Source organism: Canis lupus, chromosome 5 (genome assembly GCF_003254725.2).
Source record: "Canis lupus dingo isolate Sandy chromosome 5, ASM325472v2, whole genome shotgun sequence".
Lineage (NCBI taxonomy): Eukaryota > Metazoa > Chordata > Mammalia > Carnivora > Canidae > Canis > Canis lupus.
In genome coordinates, this window is record NC_064247.1 from 82690993 (window position 1) to 82703788 (window position 12796).

The 12796-nt window shown below is 44.2% G+C and overlaps 1 protein-coding gene across 1 annotated transcript; it reads right to left on the minus strand.

Annotated features, from left to right (window-relative positions):
- Window positions 1–214: 214 nt before the first annotated feature.
- On the minus strand, window positions 215–12788 carry CMTM1 (CKLF like MARVEL transmembrane domain containing 1). The gene is made up of 4 exons (XM_025426363.2): window positions 12048–12788; window positions 9364–9522; window positions 2860–2958; window positions 215–886 (listed from the first exon to the last, which is right to left on the minus strand). Exons 1-4 carry the CDS (start codon window positions 12480–12482, stop codon window positions 326–328), a joined length of 1254 nt encoding a protein of 417 aa, XP_025282148.1. The 5' UTR covers window positions 12483–12788; the 3' UTR covers window positions 215–325.
- Window positions 12789–12796: the final 8 nt, after the last annotated feature.

The window sequence follows — 12796 nt, forward strand, 5'->3', positions numbered from 1 at the left end:
CCTGGGGGCGTGTCGGGCCGGTGCCACCAGCGCCGCACACCTGCGAGCCGGAGCCCCCGCCCCGCCCTGGCGCGCCCCCCCCCCCCCCCCCCCCCCGTCCCCGGGTCAGGGCCCTGGCCACCCGCCCCTGGGCAACCTCGTCCCGCGCCGCGCGCCGGGCTCAGCGGCCGCGGAAGAAGGTAACTCGACTTTTACACAAGGCAACACGAGGAAGTAAAATGGTCCCAACTTAGCAGCCCTGATTTTATGATCGCATGTGGGCCGGGATGGGCGACAGCATGCAAGCTCAGTGCTGGGATTAGCGAGAGGGACGAAGCACCAACGTTTATGTCCGTGCGGGTGTCCGCAAGGATGGCCGCGAAGATGGCACCGAGGATGCGGGCCCCGAGGATGGCCGCGAGGATACCATTGAGGACACCTGGGTGGGTGTGCGCCTGGAGTCCGAGGTGGGGGTTTTCGCGGGTGCTTTCGTGGGTGCCTGCGTGGCTGCTTTCGCGGGTGCTTTCGCAGGTGCTTTCGCGGGTGCCGGCGTGCCTGTTTTCGCAGGTGCTTTCGTGGATGCCTGCGAGGCTGCTTTCGCGGGTGCCGGCGTGCCCGCTTTTGCGGGTGCCTTCTCAGGTGCTTTCGCGGGTGCCGGCGTGCCTGTTTTCGCAGGTGCTTTCCCAGGTGCCGGTGTGTCTGCTTTCACGGGTGCCGGTGTGGGTGCTTTCGAGAATAGCGTCCAGAATGACTTGGTTCCCTGTGCTTTTTCAGGGATGGGTTCCAGGAGCAGGGAGGCATTGGTGTCTAATTCGATTCCCAGGAATCTTTTTATTTTCTCCCTCATGGTCTTGGTGGCCAGCATCGCATCCAGGATACACACCATTGCCGCCATGAGACACTGGATCTGTCAGACATAAGACCATATGTGGGAGGGGAAAGGCTAGGTTATTTTGCAGCTTAGCCGCAACCTTTTATATTCCATCCCAGGGTGCTGCAGGTGGCCGCCTGCCCCTCTGCCCCTGCACTATCTCTTGGTTTATGCCTAGCTGATGCTGTGGCACATTTTGCCATTCCGAGAAAAGGATTTGGAAATGGTAGCTTTGCTGCCAGTAATGACCTCTCCTGATGCCTGAGGCACCAGGGAAGGACCAGAGGAAAGAACTGGCCTAGGAGGCTCTGGATAGGTATGAGGTCCTGAGGAGGCCCTTAGTAGAAAGGACTCCTGGGCTGTGTTTGAAAAGGGCAGGAGGGAGTTCCCAAGAGGACCAACGGGGAGGAAGAGAACTTCAACTACAGGGCAGGAGTCTCCAGAGAGTGTGGTATGGCTGAGACCTCTGGGGCTGGTGAGGGGAGGCACAGAGTTGAGGCTAGGAAGTGCAGAATTTGGGACCGTAAGAGGAGATACCAGGTGCCAGATTCAGAAAGCCCACTTGCAGTGGCCATGAGGTGAACAGAACCAGAGGCAGGGACACCAGTGGGGTGCGGTGGGGGCTCCTGGTAGGAATTGATGGAGGACCAGAGGGTGGGAGCCCCTCCCAGGTAAGAGAAGGCTGGGTGGCTGAGTTAGCTGATGGGGAAGAGCAGACCATAGCACCCAAGATTCTAGATGCTCCTCAAATCCTGCCTGCTCTGGATGTTTGTCTTTACTGTCTCTTAATCTTTGGCTGCTTGAATGAACTTTTCCCAGATAGGTCTTGCCCCAGCTAATCTGTGAGCTCCTATAGGGATAAGGGGCTCTACCCTCAACACTAAGATTGAGCCTGGCACAATCCAATGGGACTGACAGATATTTACTGATTATGGAACAAATTCAAAGAATTCAAACCTTTTTTTCTGGATTAATTTCTGTTCCCATTGCTTAAGTTCTTTTAATATTTTTTTAAATTTTTATTTATTTATGATAGAGAGAGAGAGAGAGAGTTAGAGACACAGGCAGAGGGAGAAGCAGGCTCCATGCACCGGGAGCCCGATGTGGGATTCAATCCCAGGTCTCCAGGATCGCGCCCTGGGCCAAAGGCAGGCGCCACACCGCTGCGCCACCCAGAGATCCCTCATTGCTTAAGTTCTTGAACCAAAGTCTCACCTCCCCACTTCCCACCCTCCATCTTCAAAGCATTTAATCGGCCACTTCTCGTGCTCTTCATAGGATGAAGATTTGAGTCCCACCTTGTCCCAGGCTTGTGAGCCAGGGTAAACTATTTAACCTCAGTTCTCATATCTGTAAAAATGAGAATTGTAAAGATTAAGTCAGAGCATGCCTGGCATGTGCGGGGCACATGTTGGGAGCTTCCTTCCTTCCTTCCTGAATAGGCTCGGCCATTCACTTTTTTCCCCCTGTTCATCTGCTTTTCTTTTCATGTGCTTTTAAAATATAATTCTCTAGTCCAAAAAAATCAAAGTCCCATTTGGAGACAAGAACATTTTGTTGCAACATTTCAAAAAATAGTGTGTACGTTTCTCAAAAGAGGAGTCTGTACCTATTTGGAGGATGAGTATTAGAATGAAGATTTTCATGAGTTTAGAGTTTATGCAGCTTCACATCTTCTGAAGAAGTCCGTGCAAGAAGGAGAAGGGGTAAGGATGTTATGTAAATGAAGTAATAATGGTCTGCCAGTTTCCCTTTGCAGAGTTTTGAAATACTGATCTTTTAAAAAAGATTTATTTGAGAGAGCCAGCACAAGTGAAAGGGGCAGAGGTAGAGGAAGAGAATCTCAAGCAGACTCTGCACTGACCACTGAGCCTGACATGGGGCTTGATTCCAGGATCCTGAGATCACAACTTAAGCCGAAACCAAGAGTTGGATGGTTAACCAGCTGAGCCTACCCAGACACCCCTAAAATACTATTCCTAAATGGGGTTATGAAGTCTTCAACTTACCCCTCCAACATAGAATAAATGCCTTCTTTCCATTTCTTGCATCGCCAAGATGGCAACTATTAAAAGGAACATAGCTGTAATGATACTGTTGATAAGATCCTGTAATACAGAATTGAAAACTATCAACTTTATGTAAAAAAGTAATTTCATAAAATATTATTTGTTTTTCATAAAATGTTTACATTGGTCAATTACCCATCTAAGGATGGAAGTCTTTTTAAAACTTTCTCTTTGATTACTATTAAGAGGAACTGTTAGTATAGTTCTTGCACCTTCCATGACAAGTTTATGTTATTTTAAGGTACTGGATAGGACTTTGTCAGCATAACTGGGTTTAATTTCATTAAAGAATCCCATTGAAAAAAAAAAAGAAAAAAAAAGTTGACAACATTCCCATCACATGCTCCTTAAAGGCATTAGGGAAGTGAGTGTGAAAAACACCTACCCAAATCAGATCTTCATAAATATGATTTTCAAAAATCTTATATTTTAAATTAATATCAGTTCTGTATTCTACTCCATAATATATTTTTAATATAAAATTAAATTTTAGATTAGTACTTTACTGATTTAATTGCATTCCCAAACCTGCAGGTAGAACAGATACCCTGGAAGTTAGTTGGGTCATATTTATTCTGGAGAGTCACATATCAATTGCAAGAAGGCAAGAACCCATCTGAGGAGCAGGCCTGGTATTCTAGAGTGAATGCCTATGGTATTGGCTTTTGTTCTTTCCTAAGAAATGGCCAGAATTGAGTCTGCCCTGGCATCTATAGGTTGCCTTTATCCTTTCTTCTGGATTTCAGTACTGAGTTCTTTAACTGCTAGCACAATCTTCTGTTTTGTGTGCTAAATAAAGGGTGAGGATAAGTAGATGGGGGCCACTTCTGAAGATAAGCAAAGGCTGGGCTTTGGTAATAGAGTAGTAATGGAAAAGTGGGCACTCAATGTGTCAGTGGCACCAGTGTGGGGAGATAAGTCAAAAGTCCAGGGTGATAGAACCCTGATAGGGCCCAGATATCTAATTGGAATACATTTTAAGTCCTTAAGTCTTGATGTCTTGACTTGGTAGTGTCAGTCTGTCTGGTGCCCCTGCCCAAAATATAGCAAGGATCCCTGCCATCCAGTGTACAGAATCATAATGGCTCTGATGAAGCTCTTTTCAATGTGGTATTTCCCAGTCATTACCTTATTTAACCATCACAAGTACCCTCCAAATTCAGTATTGTTATGATCCCTATCTTAAGAGGACATAGCAGAAACTTAGAGAGGTTTATTAAATTGCCTAACACTCGATATCTGCCAAGGAGGGAAATTAGAACTCATCTCACTATTGCCTCCATCAGGGACACTCAAATAAGGAGGAAATGAACTATCATCCCCAAGGTTGGAAGTGCACCATCCATCTTGGACATTTTCTGTGAATAATGGGTTATGGAAGGTCAAAATGGTAAGGAACATGTAAGGTAGGAGTGTGTTTTGTTGGTGAACTCTTTTGGCCTGCCAGTTCCTAGATGTGTGACCTGGGACACGTTTTATCATTCCTCTTTGCCAACATGTTCATTTTTAGATGGGGATAGTGACTGGGATTCATTGGATTGATCTGAGGATTAAATGGTATAATGAATCTGAAAATACCAGCTAAGTACCTGGCATCGTGGGTTGTGGGAGTGCATTAAAGTGTGGACTTGTGATCTCTGCCTTCAAAATGTACACAGTTGGTAAACTTTCTGCAAACTTCAGGTGTTCTTCCTGTTGGGATTGCTGAGCAAGGAGCTCTAGCCCTATCTTTTGACTTGCCTCTTCGAAGGGCGCTAATTATTTGGACACCCAGTGGGTAACACTGGAAGGGGGACAAAGAGCGGGGCTGGTGAAGGTTAGAAGTAAAATCCAGCTGGGTTCTGTGGGCTGAATGAGAGAGGTCTGCCAACAGTGGGGCAGGTATAGTGCTTTATAGTTTTGCAAGAAGCTTAGTCCTTTAGGATGGTGTAAACCAAGATATTAAAAAATGTGAACAAGGACTCTTACAACTAAGAGGCAGAATGTAAACTCTTTAAAATAAAAATTAGCTGTGGCCATAGATGGTTGAGAATTTAGATGATAACACTATAAACCAAGTGTAGACTAGGCTTCGCTAGCCAGTCATTGACTCCCTATGATTCCATCTCCTCACTGGAGTACTAGAGTTTACTCTGTCCTTATTAGTGTTTACTCTGTCCTTACTAAAGTTTACTGTGGTCCTTGCTCACAAGAAAGTGCTCTCCTGAACTGTCCTTTGGAGCTAATGTGTTTGCCTTGTATCTAACAATCTATTGTAGCTCACTTCTCTTGAGCACTTCCTGTGTCACATTCTGTGCCAGGGTGTTAATCTCATTTGATTCTCACAAACTCTCATTATCCCCAATTTACAGGTAGCTAAGCAACATGCCTGGGGCTGCTCAACCCACTGCAGCCTGACTTGAGTATCCAGAGGTCTTCTCTGGACTAACCCCCCTCCTCCTTTTTGACTTAGACACATCATTGCTGTTGGTCTCATCTTTGACAGGGGTGGGGGGTGGAGGAGGGGAGAGAGAAAGAGAGATGTTCTCTTTGATGGAGTAAAATTGCAGCTGAACCTTACCACCTGCCGTCTTTACTCATCTTTTTCTTTTCTTCTTGACTAAATAGCTAATTAACTCAGGTAGCCTCCTCTGATTAAAATGAGAGATGGATTTGTTACTTGATTATTATTTTTCCATAAAGCTTCCAAATTGTTGAGATAAAATTGTGTAGAATTATAACTGGGAAAGAACAAGGTGCTTTAATGATGAATGCTTATTTTTAAATATCACTGAATATTAGAGAAAAATGTAAACATTTACAACTTGTTTCACAAAATGTGGTATTTGTAATATGAATTTGTGTATAATAAACATTATATAGTATTCAACTTTCTGCAACTCCCACTGATTCCATTTGTGCCTGGAGTTCTCCAAACACATGGCATAGCCTGATCAGAAATGACCAGAACTGTGGTTTTTCATTAAGCTTATTTGAAGGGGATATTCTAAAGCTGATGCTTCCTCCTTATAAATGTAAAGATATTGCTGGTAGTTTTGGAATCATCACTTCTGTAGAGTTTTAGTTTAAAATATTTATTATGTTCTTTAAAAAAAAAACAAAAAAACCCCCCAAACCCCCAACTTTCTATTGGCAAAAACATCTGCTTGACCAGAACACAGTTTCTCTGACCATATTGGATATTTTTTGTAGTGTAGAAGTGTTAAAAATATGAGCTATTCATACGATAATTACAATTCATACTCTTCTTGGGGATGTTGACAGATGACACTAGATTAATGGGTAAAATTTATAATGTATTATAAAAATGAAGACAGTGACCCCACCATGGGGGGTGGGTGGGTAAGGAAAGCTGTATACTCACTAGCTCTGATGCAGACCCATGATGTCAAGTCAAGGGCTGGCTAAGAGATGGATGGACCCATGGGTGTCAGGGTTGCTGGCATAGCCTTCCAAGAACAAGATACAATTGAGACTGGAGTGTGAGTCCCAAGCTTAGGCTCCATCATCTCTCCAGAGAAGGAGGCCTTGCCAAAATATGGTCCCCGAGTCCATAGATCTCAGCAGGTCTGTAAGTGAGGACAGTAGTCTTTGATGCTGCCCTGCTGAGCGTCTGAAGCCCTGATTTATCAAAGATTTTCTGTTTTCCTGCTGGGAGTTTTCATCATTAGCCCCTTGCCAAACAAGAATGGGAATATAGGAATAAGGAACTCTATACTCATGTGAGCCTTTAAGGAAATTGCCACCTAAAATCACTACTATTTACCCTAATGCTATGCCTTGAGGGCACCAAACCATCTTGCCAGGAGAAAAGGGCTGAAAAAGTGGCAGCTGTGCATGCTGGATGCCTCTAGTGTATGGGTGGGCCTTTGAGCCTGTACGAAGCCCTGAAGCAGGGACAGTAGGAAATAAGTTCTCTGGCTTCCCACAGTTCCATAAGGTCCCAAGGGACTTTTGCAGCTTGATGCCAACACATCTCCAAGTCCACCTACTCTCTGAAATGACAAGTAGTCTTTTCCTAGACACCAATCCTGTCACTAAACCAGCACATCGCTTCCCGTGCCAAGACCTCCCTGTTACCACCCAGTGGTAACTATCCTTCTGAGTAATGTCATATGTCCTTCTCTGCATGGAATCTGAAAGGGAAGGTCCAAAAGAAAGGGACAGGACAGGAGAACATAGTTTTGGATCCTATTTTGATGGGTCTTTAAAAAAATCCTTCCTAGTCCATTAGATCACACACCATCTGAGCAACTATGTTGGTTAGTATGTGTGCTGCTAGTGAATTGGGCATCAGAAAAACTGAGTGACCTTCATAGTTTCCCAACCATGAAGCTCCTAGGAGCTCACCAGGCATATCCATGTGCTGTTCCAGACTCTGGGCCATAGATGGGAGGACAGCAGTAAGAAAAAGGCAGGGGCTCTGAATCACTCTTTGGGCTCCCAGAGTCATCCAAAGGAAAGGGAATGCTGTGACCCAAGGGTGGAGATAGCAAAAGAGGGCCTGGCTTTCTCAGAATTGACCAAAGGCCTGCAATTCTATAAAAGCTGGCCTGAGCCATCTGTGACCACAGTGAGAGCAGTTCCTCTTTTAGGATTTTCCGGGCTCATTCTTAGGAGCCCCCAGTTCTTTCCTTTGTCTGAGACACTTCCTAGATACTCTCCCTGGCCCCTACAGCAAAGCATGGTGCTTTGAGGCTCCCTCTAGCTTTCCAGCTTTCCAGTGTGTGGGGTTTTCCTCAGAGGGCTCTATTCCTCCTGGCCACAGTGCTGACCTTGCTGGCTGTGAAGTCCTCAGTCACTTGCCCCAAGGACCTGGACCCACCCTCCAGGATAATCAGTTCACCTCTGGGTCCCATTTTAAGGAAATCACGAGGAAACAGGGGAAATTACAGAGAACATAAAATTTAGAGAATCCAAGGAGGATAACAATGAAAAGAGGATGGAGACAGAGAAACCACCGTAAGGCAATAGGGCAAAAAGTCTGGAAAGAGTCAGGGTGAAAGCTGGGCCAGAGTTTTCTATATAACTGCATATGGCCATGGGCAACTTCATTCCTTCACCTAGTCTTTTTATCTGTTGAGCTACAACTTCACTGGGTTGTTGTGAGGATTAAATAAGGTAACACATATGAAAAAGTATCTGGTACATGCTGTGTGCTCAAAATGGTTAATTTACCTTCCCTTCTTAAAAATCTCCATGGTCAAAGATTTTAGTTTCCCCTCAGAAACCTCTTTATCCTTATATAAGGGCTCCATAAACTAAGAGGGTCTTCCAAATGTCCACTTAGAGTTGCTCATATTTTGCTTTGTCTGCTTTCTGTTGCTCTGCATTCTGTGGGATAGAGAGCTCAGCAGCTTTTTCAGAAAATCCTTCACACACTTCAAGAACATATTTTGAGCTTTAGCTGAATAGCAACCAATCCTACCTGGCGACTAGAAGAAGGTACCACTACTAGAAGAAGTGGGATGTAAGAGAGGCCCAACCTCTGAATTAGGATTGTTTACGGTGCAAGATGAAATGGTAAAAGCCATCTGACTACTTTATGGGGTCTGATGGACACTTTGTGAGTGTTGGCTTTATGCTGAGCATTGTGCTGTTTGCTTTAAACACATTTACATGTTATAGGAACTCTATGAGGTAGTTATTGTGATTGTTCTTTTCCTCCACTGAATTTCCTAGATGGAGAAAATGAGGCTAACATTCACACAGCTAGGAAGGTGCTGGGCCAGTAAGTGGGCCGGTGTTTGTATTTGGACAAAACGGTAGTCCTTCTCTAGTGTGTGAGGATGCCTAACCCCATGCTCCACAATAAATAGGATTTATCTGAGACCTGAGGGATTAGCTTCAGGAATTTGTCAGTTGGTAAAGAATATGAAGTTCTGGAAAAAGCTACTGAGGAAGGCAATGCAGTGTCTTTTCTTGAATACTCCACCATGTGGCACCCCCTTGGGACTATGGACCCTTACTATCCATGAAAAGATTGACTCTTGCAATCTTTCAGGGTGTATATGTAATAATTTTCTACAACTTTACCATTCCAACTCTTGTTAATGCAGGGGGGAAATGTTTATAAATCTGTTAGAGTAGCTGCTGTTTGGAAAGTAGAAGCATGTGCTGTTTTACAAGCAATAGATGAGAAGTGTGTTTACCTATTGAATATACTAATTGAAATTTTCTTTAGGACAGGCTGCAAAGTACCATGTGTTTAGTGCCATAAGTGATGGAAGCAGGTGTGTGTATTGGTGGTGCTATGGACAGAGGTGGCCAAGGAATCTTTCTGAGTATTAAGCTAGTTTCTCCCCTGTCACCAGGGCAACACTGTCGCCAACTCGAGTTATGTTCTTGTACAGAGAAATAGCTCTTTTGTTTTCACTTGAGGAGAGACTTTACTCTGGGACCGAGTGCAGAGCTTATATTTGAATTATGAAAATGAACACTTACAAGTAAGGGCCAATCTAAAAAAACCAGCAAGTGGTGAAGGGTTAGCATATATATTAGAATAAAAAAAAGAACGATGCACATTTCCAGAACTGTGATGGCTATATACGGCTCATAGGCTTTGGCAATGATGAAACAAATTAATGCTCCTAGGATAAGACCCTGCAATAAAAGAAACAGGATTTGTTTTAATGCACATGGGCTAGTAAAAAACAAAGCAAACCCATAGACTGTTAGAATATAAATCTGATTATATTGCACTTGCCTCTTTTGCTTTGCACATACATTTTATTGGTCAAATTTCTCATATTTCCAAGCAATGAAATAATACATGGAAACAATAAAAGTGCACATTAAGTATGGAAGAATGAAAAATAACTCGTTTCTTTCTTCTCCCTCAACCCAACCCTAGTCTAGCTCCTGAAAAGTAACCACTGTTCACAGTGTATATTTCATATTGGAAAGAAGTATATACAAGGATATATGGATTTTGATAGAAAGAAGTAGAACTCCCCACTTTTCTCTTTCAAGTGGTTGATGATTATCCCAACATCATTTATTGGGAAACACCAGTATTATCCCCTCTTATCTGAAATTCAACCTTTATCATGTACCAAATTAGTAGAAACTATCTTTTTTTTAAAAATTATTTATTTATTTATTTATTTATTTATTTATTTATTTATTTATGATAGTCAGAGAGAGAGAGAGAGAGAGAGAGAGAGGCAGAGACACAGGCAGAGGGAGAAGCAGGCTCCATGCACCGGAAGCCCGACGTGGTCTTCGATCCCGGGTCTCCAGGATCACACCCTGGGCCAAAGGCAGGCGCCAAACCGCTGCACCAGCCAGCGATCCCAGTAGAAACTATCTTGTTCTAAATTGTTTCCCAGTTGATTTTGAGTTTTTTAGAAATACAGTGATATCAGTTGAAAAAAATGATGTATTTTGCCTTTTCTTTTCAACTGTTATTTTTCCTGTCTAATTGTGATGATTAGCATACTGAATAGCAGTATTGATAAGGGCATCCTCTTTGTTCCTCATTTAATGGGAATACTTCTGATGTTTAATTATATATGATGCTGACTTTTGGGTTTATTTTTATAATGTCAATAAAGTACCTATGTATTCCTATTTTAATGGTCTTTCTTTTTTTTGCAATCAGAGGTGAAGGTTAAATTTTGTCAAATGTGTTATTTTCCTTATTTGATATAATCTCCTAATTTGTTCTCCTTTTACCTATAGTATGTTGGGTTAGTTTAATAAAGTCCTAATATTGAATCATCACAGTGTATTTTTTAAAAGTACTAATGAAAATTTTCTGCTAATATATTAATACTTGTGATGGGAGGACAGAAGACTAGCTGAGGACAAGGCATAAGCTCAGGATAACACATTGACAAATTCTTGAAACAGGCAGAGGGACATTCATTCCTCTAGGGATTCAACTGCCTTGATGTTTATACTTTGCTAAGGGCAAAAGGCCATCTTAGACCCCCAGGATCCTGTAAGTCAACTTTAACATATAAAAACTCCTTTAGAAATTTCCTTTATCTCTAAACCCTTCATGATACTGTTGGCAATTATCCCCCAAGCACATGACCCTCAGATATACATCTGAAGGGTCTCCTGACAGGTTTTATTAGACAGTAATGAATGACTTTTTCCCAACAATAGCTGGCCCACTCAGGGTCCTGGAAACCTTGCTTCCAAAATTCCTTAGGGAGTATACTATCCTCAAACCCCTCCCAACTCCCAGGTATATAATCAGCCACTGCTCACAGGCCTGGGGCAGCAGCTCTTCCTGCCCATGGGTCCTGTCCCTGTGCTTTAATAAAACCACCGTTTTGCGCCAAAGATGTCTCAAGAATTCTTTCTTGGTCATTGGCTCCAGACCTCACCTATATTCCAAAACTCGATCAATTGTTGCTTTGATACAAGTGAAATTTCTATTTTCTTTTTCTGACTTGGTCAGTTTTTGATATCAGTGCTATACTACTTTGAAAAAATAATTCAGAAGGGCTTCTTTTTTCTCCATTCTTTGAAAAAGTTTCAATAGTATCAGAATTACATCCTATTGAAAGTTTGAAAGAGTTAATGTATAAAAAAATCTGGCCCTGATATATTTTTGAAAGATACTCATTTGACTAATTCTCATTTTACTCTGTGTTTACATTGGTCTGGTTAGGTTTTTCTCAATTCTGGGGTCAGTTTTGATAATTATATTTTCCTAGAAAATAAGCTATTTCATTTAGGTTTATTTGTTTTGCAAAATACTCCTAGGGATCCTCTCAGTTTCTTCATCCTTTGTGATTATTTTCCCTGTCAGGTGCATAACTTTAAATATATGTCTTCTCTTCACCCTTTTTTCCCTGTTATACTGGCCACTGGTTTTGGACAGTTCTATCAATTTTGGACAGTTCTGAGTTTTGTATGCTATTTTATACATTTCTGCTCTTATCTTCACTGTTTCCCTAATTCCCTTTGTGAGGGGAAATGTGAGAAATATAAAGTAAGACCGGCAAAGGAGCGCTGGTTTAGTAATAAGGGTTGAGTGGGGTAAGGAGCAAGGGAAGAAGGGAAATAAAGGTGAGGCAAGTGGAAGTCGGAAAGCTTTCCGCAGGTGGCGCCCCCTGAGACTCACTCCCCAAGGCTGCACCCACCCTGCAGCACCAGCTCTTTTTACTCACCAGCCTCAGGATCTTCAATATCCCCTTGGGCGAGAAGAAAAAACGCTTGAAGCTGTCCCTGAATTTGAGCGGGACTTTGGCCCGTCCTTCAGCACGCTGTTGGATGGAGGACTTCTCTTGGCCCTTGGGTATCCTTGAGGCTGCATCCTGCTGCATCCTGGGTCCTGTATTCTCCGGTTGCTCGGATGCCCCTGGGCGAGAGGGTGCCGCCGTCCCTGGGCGAGAGGGCGTCGCCGTCCCTGGGCGAGAGGGCGCCACGGTCCCAGGGCGAGAGGGCGCTGCCCCAGGGCGAGAGGGCGCCACCCCCGACCCAGAGCGTGAGGGTTGCACCATCGGCCCAGGGCGTGGTGGCACCGGAGCTGTGGAAGCTCCTGGGCGTGTGGGACGCTGCTGTTGCAAGCTCCCTGTGGGGGTCTTGGTGATTTTGGCATTCATGGTGGGCGCCGGGGCCTGGCTGTGTCAGGCTGGCCCTGCCGCTCTGAGCCTGCACAGCGGCGTCAGTCTGGCCCCTGGGAACCAGCAGCGTGCCCCAACGGCTGCCGGCCGCCTATCCCGCGCGCGCACTCAGCTCTCGCTGCCCGAGGACAAACCCGGCCCTCTGGCCACCCTCGTCACTACCTGATTGCGATGCCACTGCCTAGCCTGGAACTTATCCCTGCAACTCCACTCCCCCATGCTGCCAGCAAGCCAAGGAAGGGGGCTCCGGAGACCCCGGAGGTCCGGATGCATTCTTCTCTGCCACCCAGGCC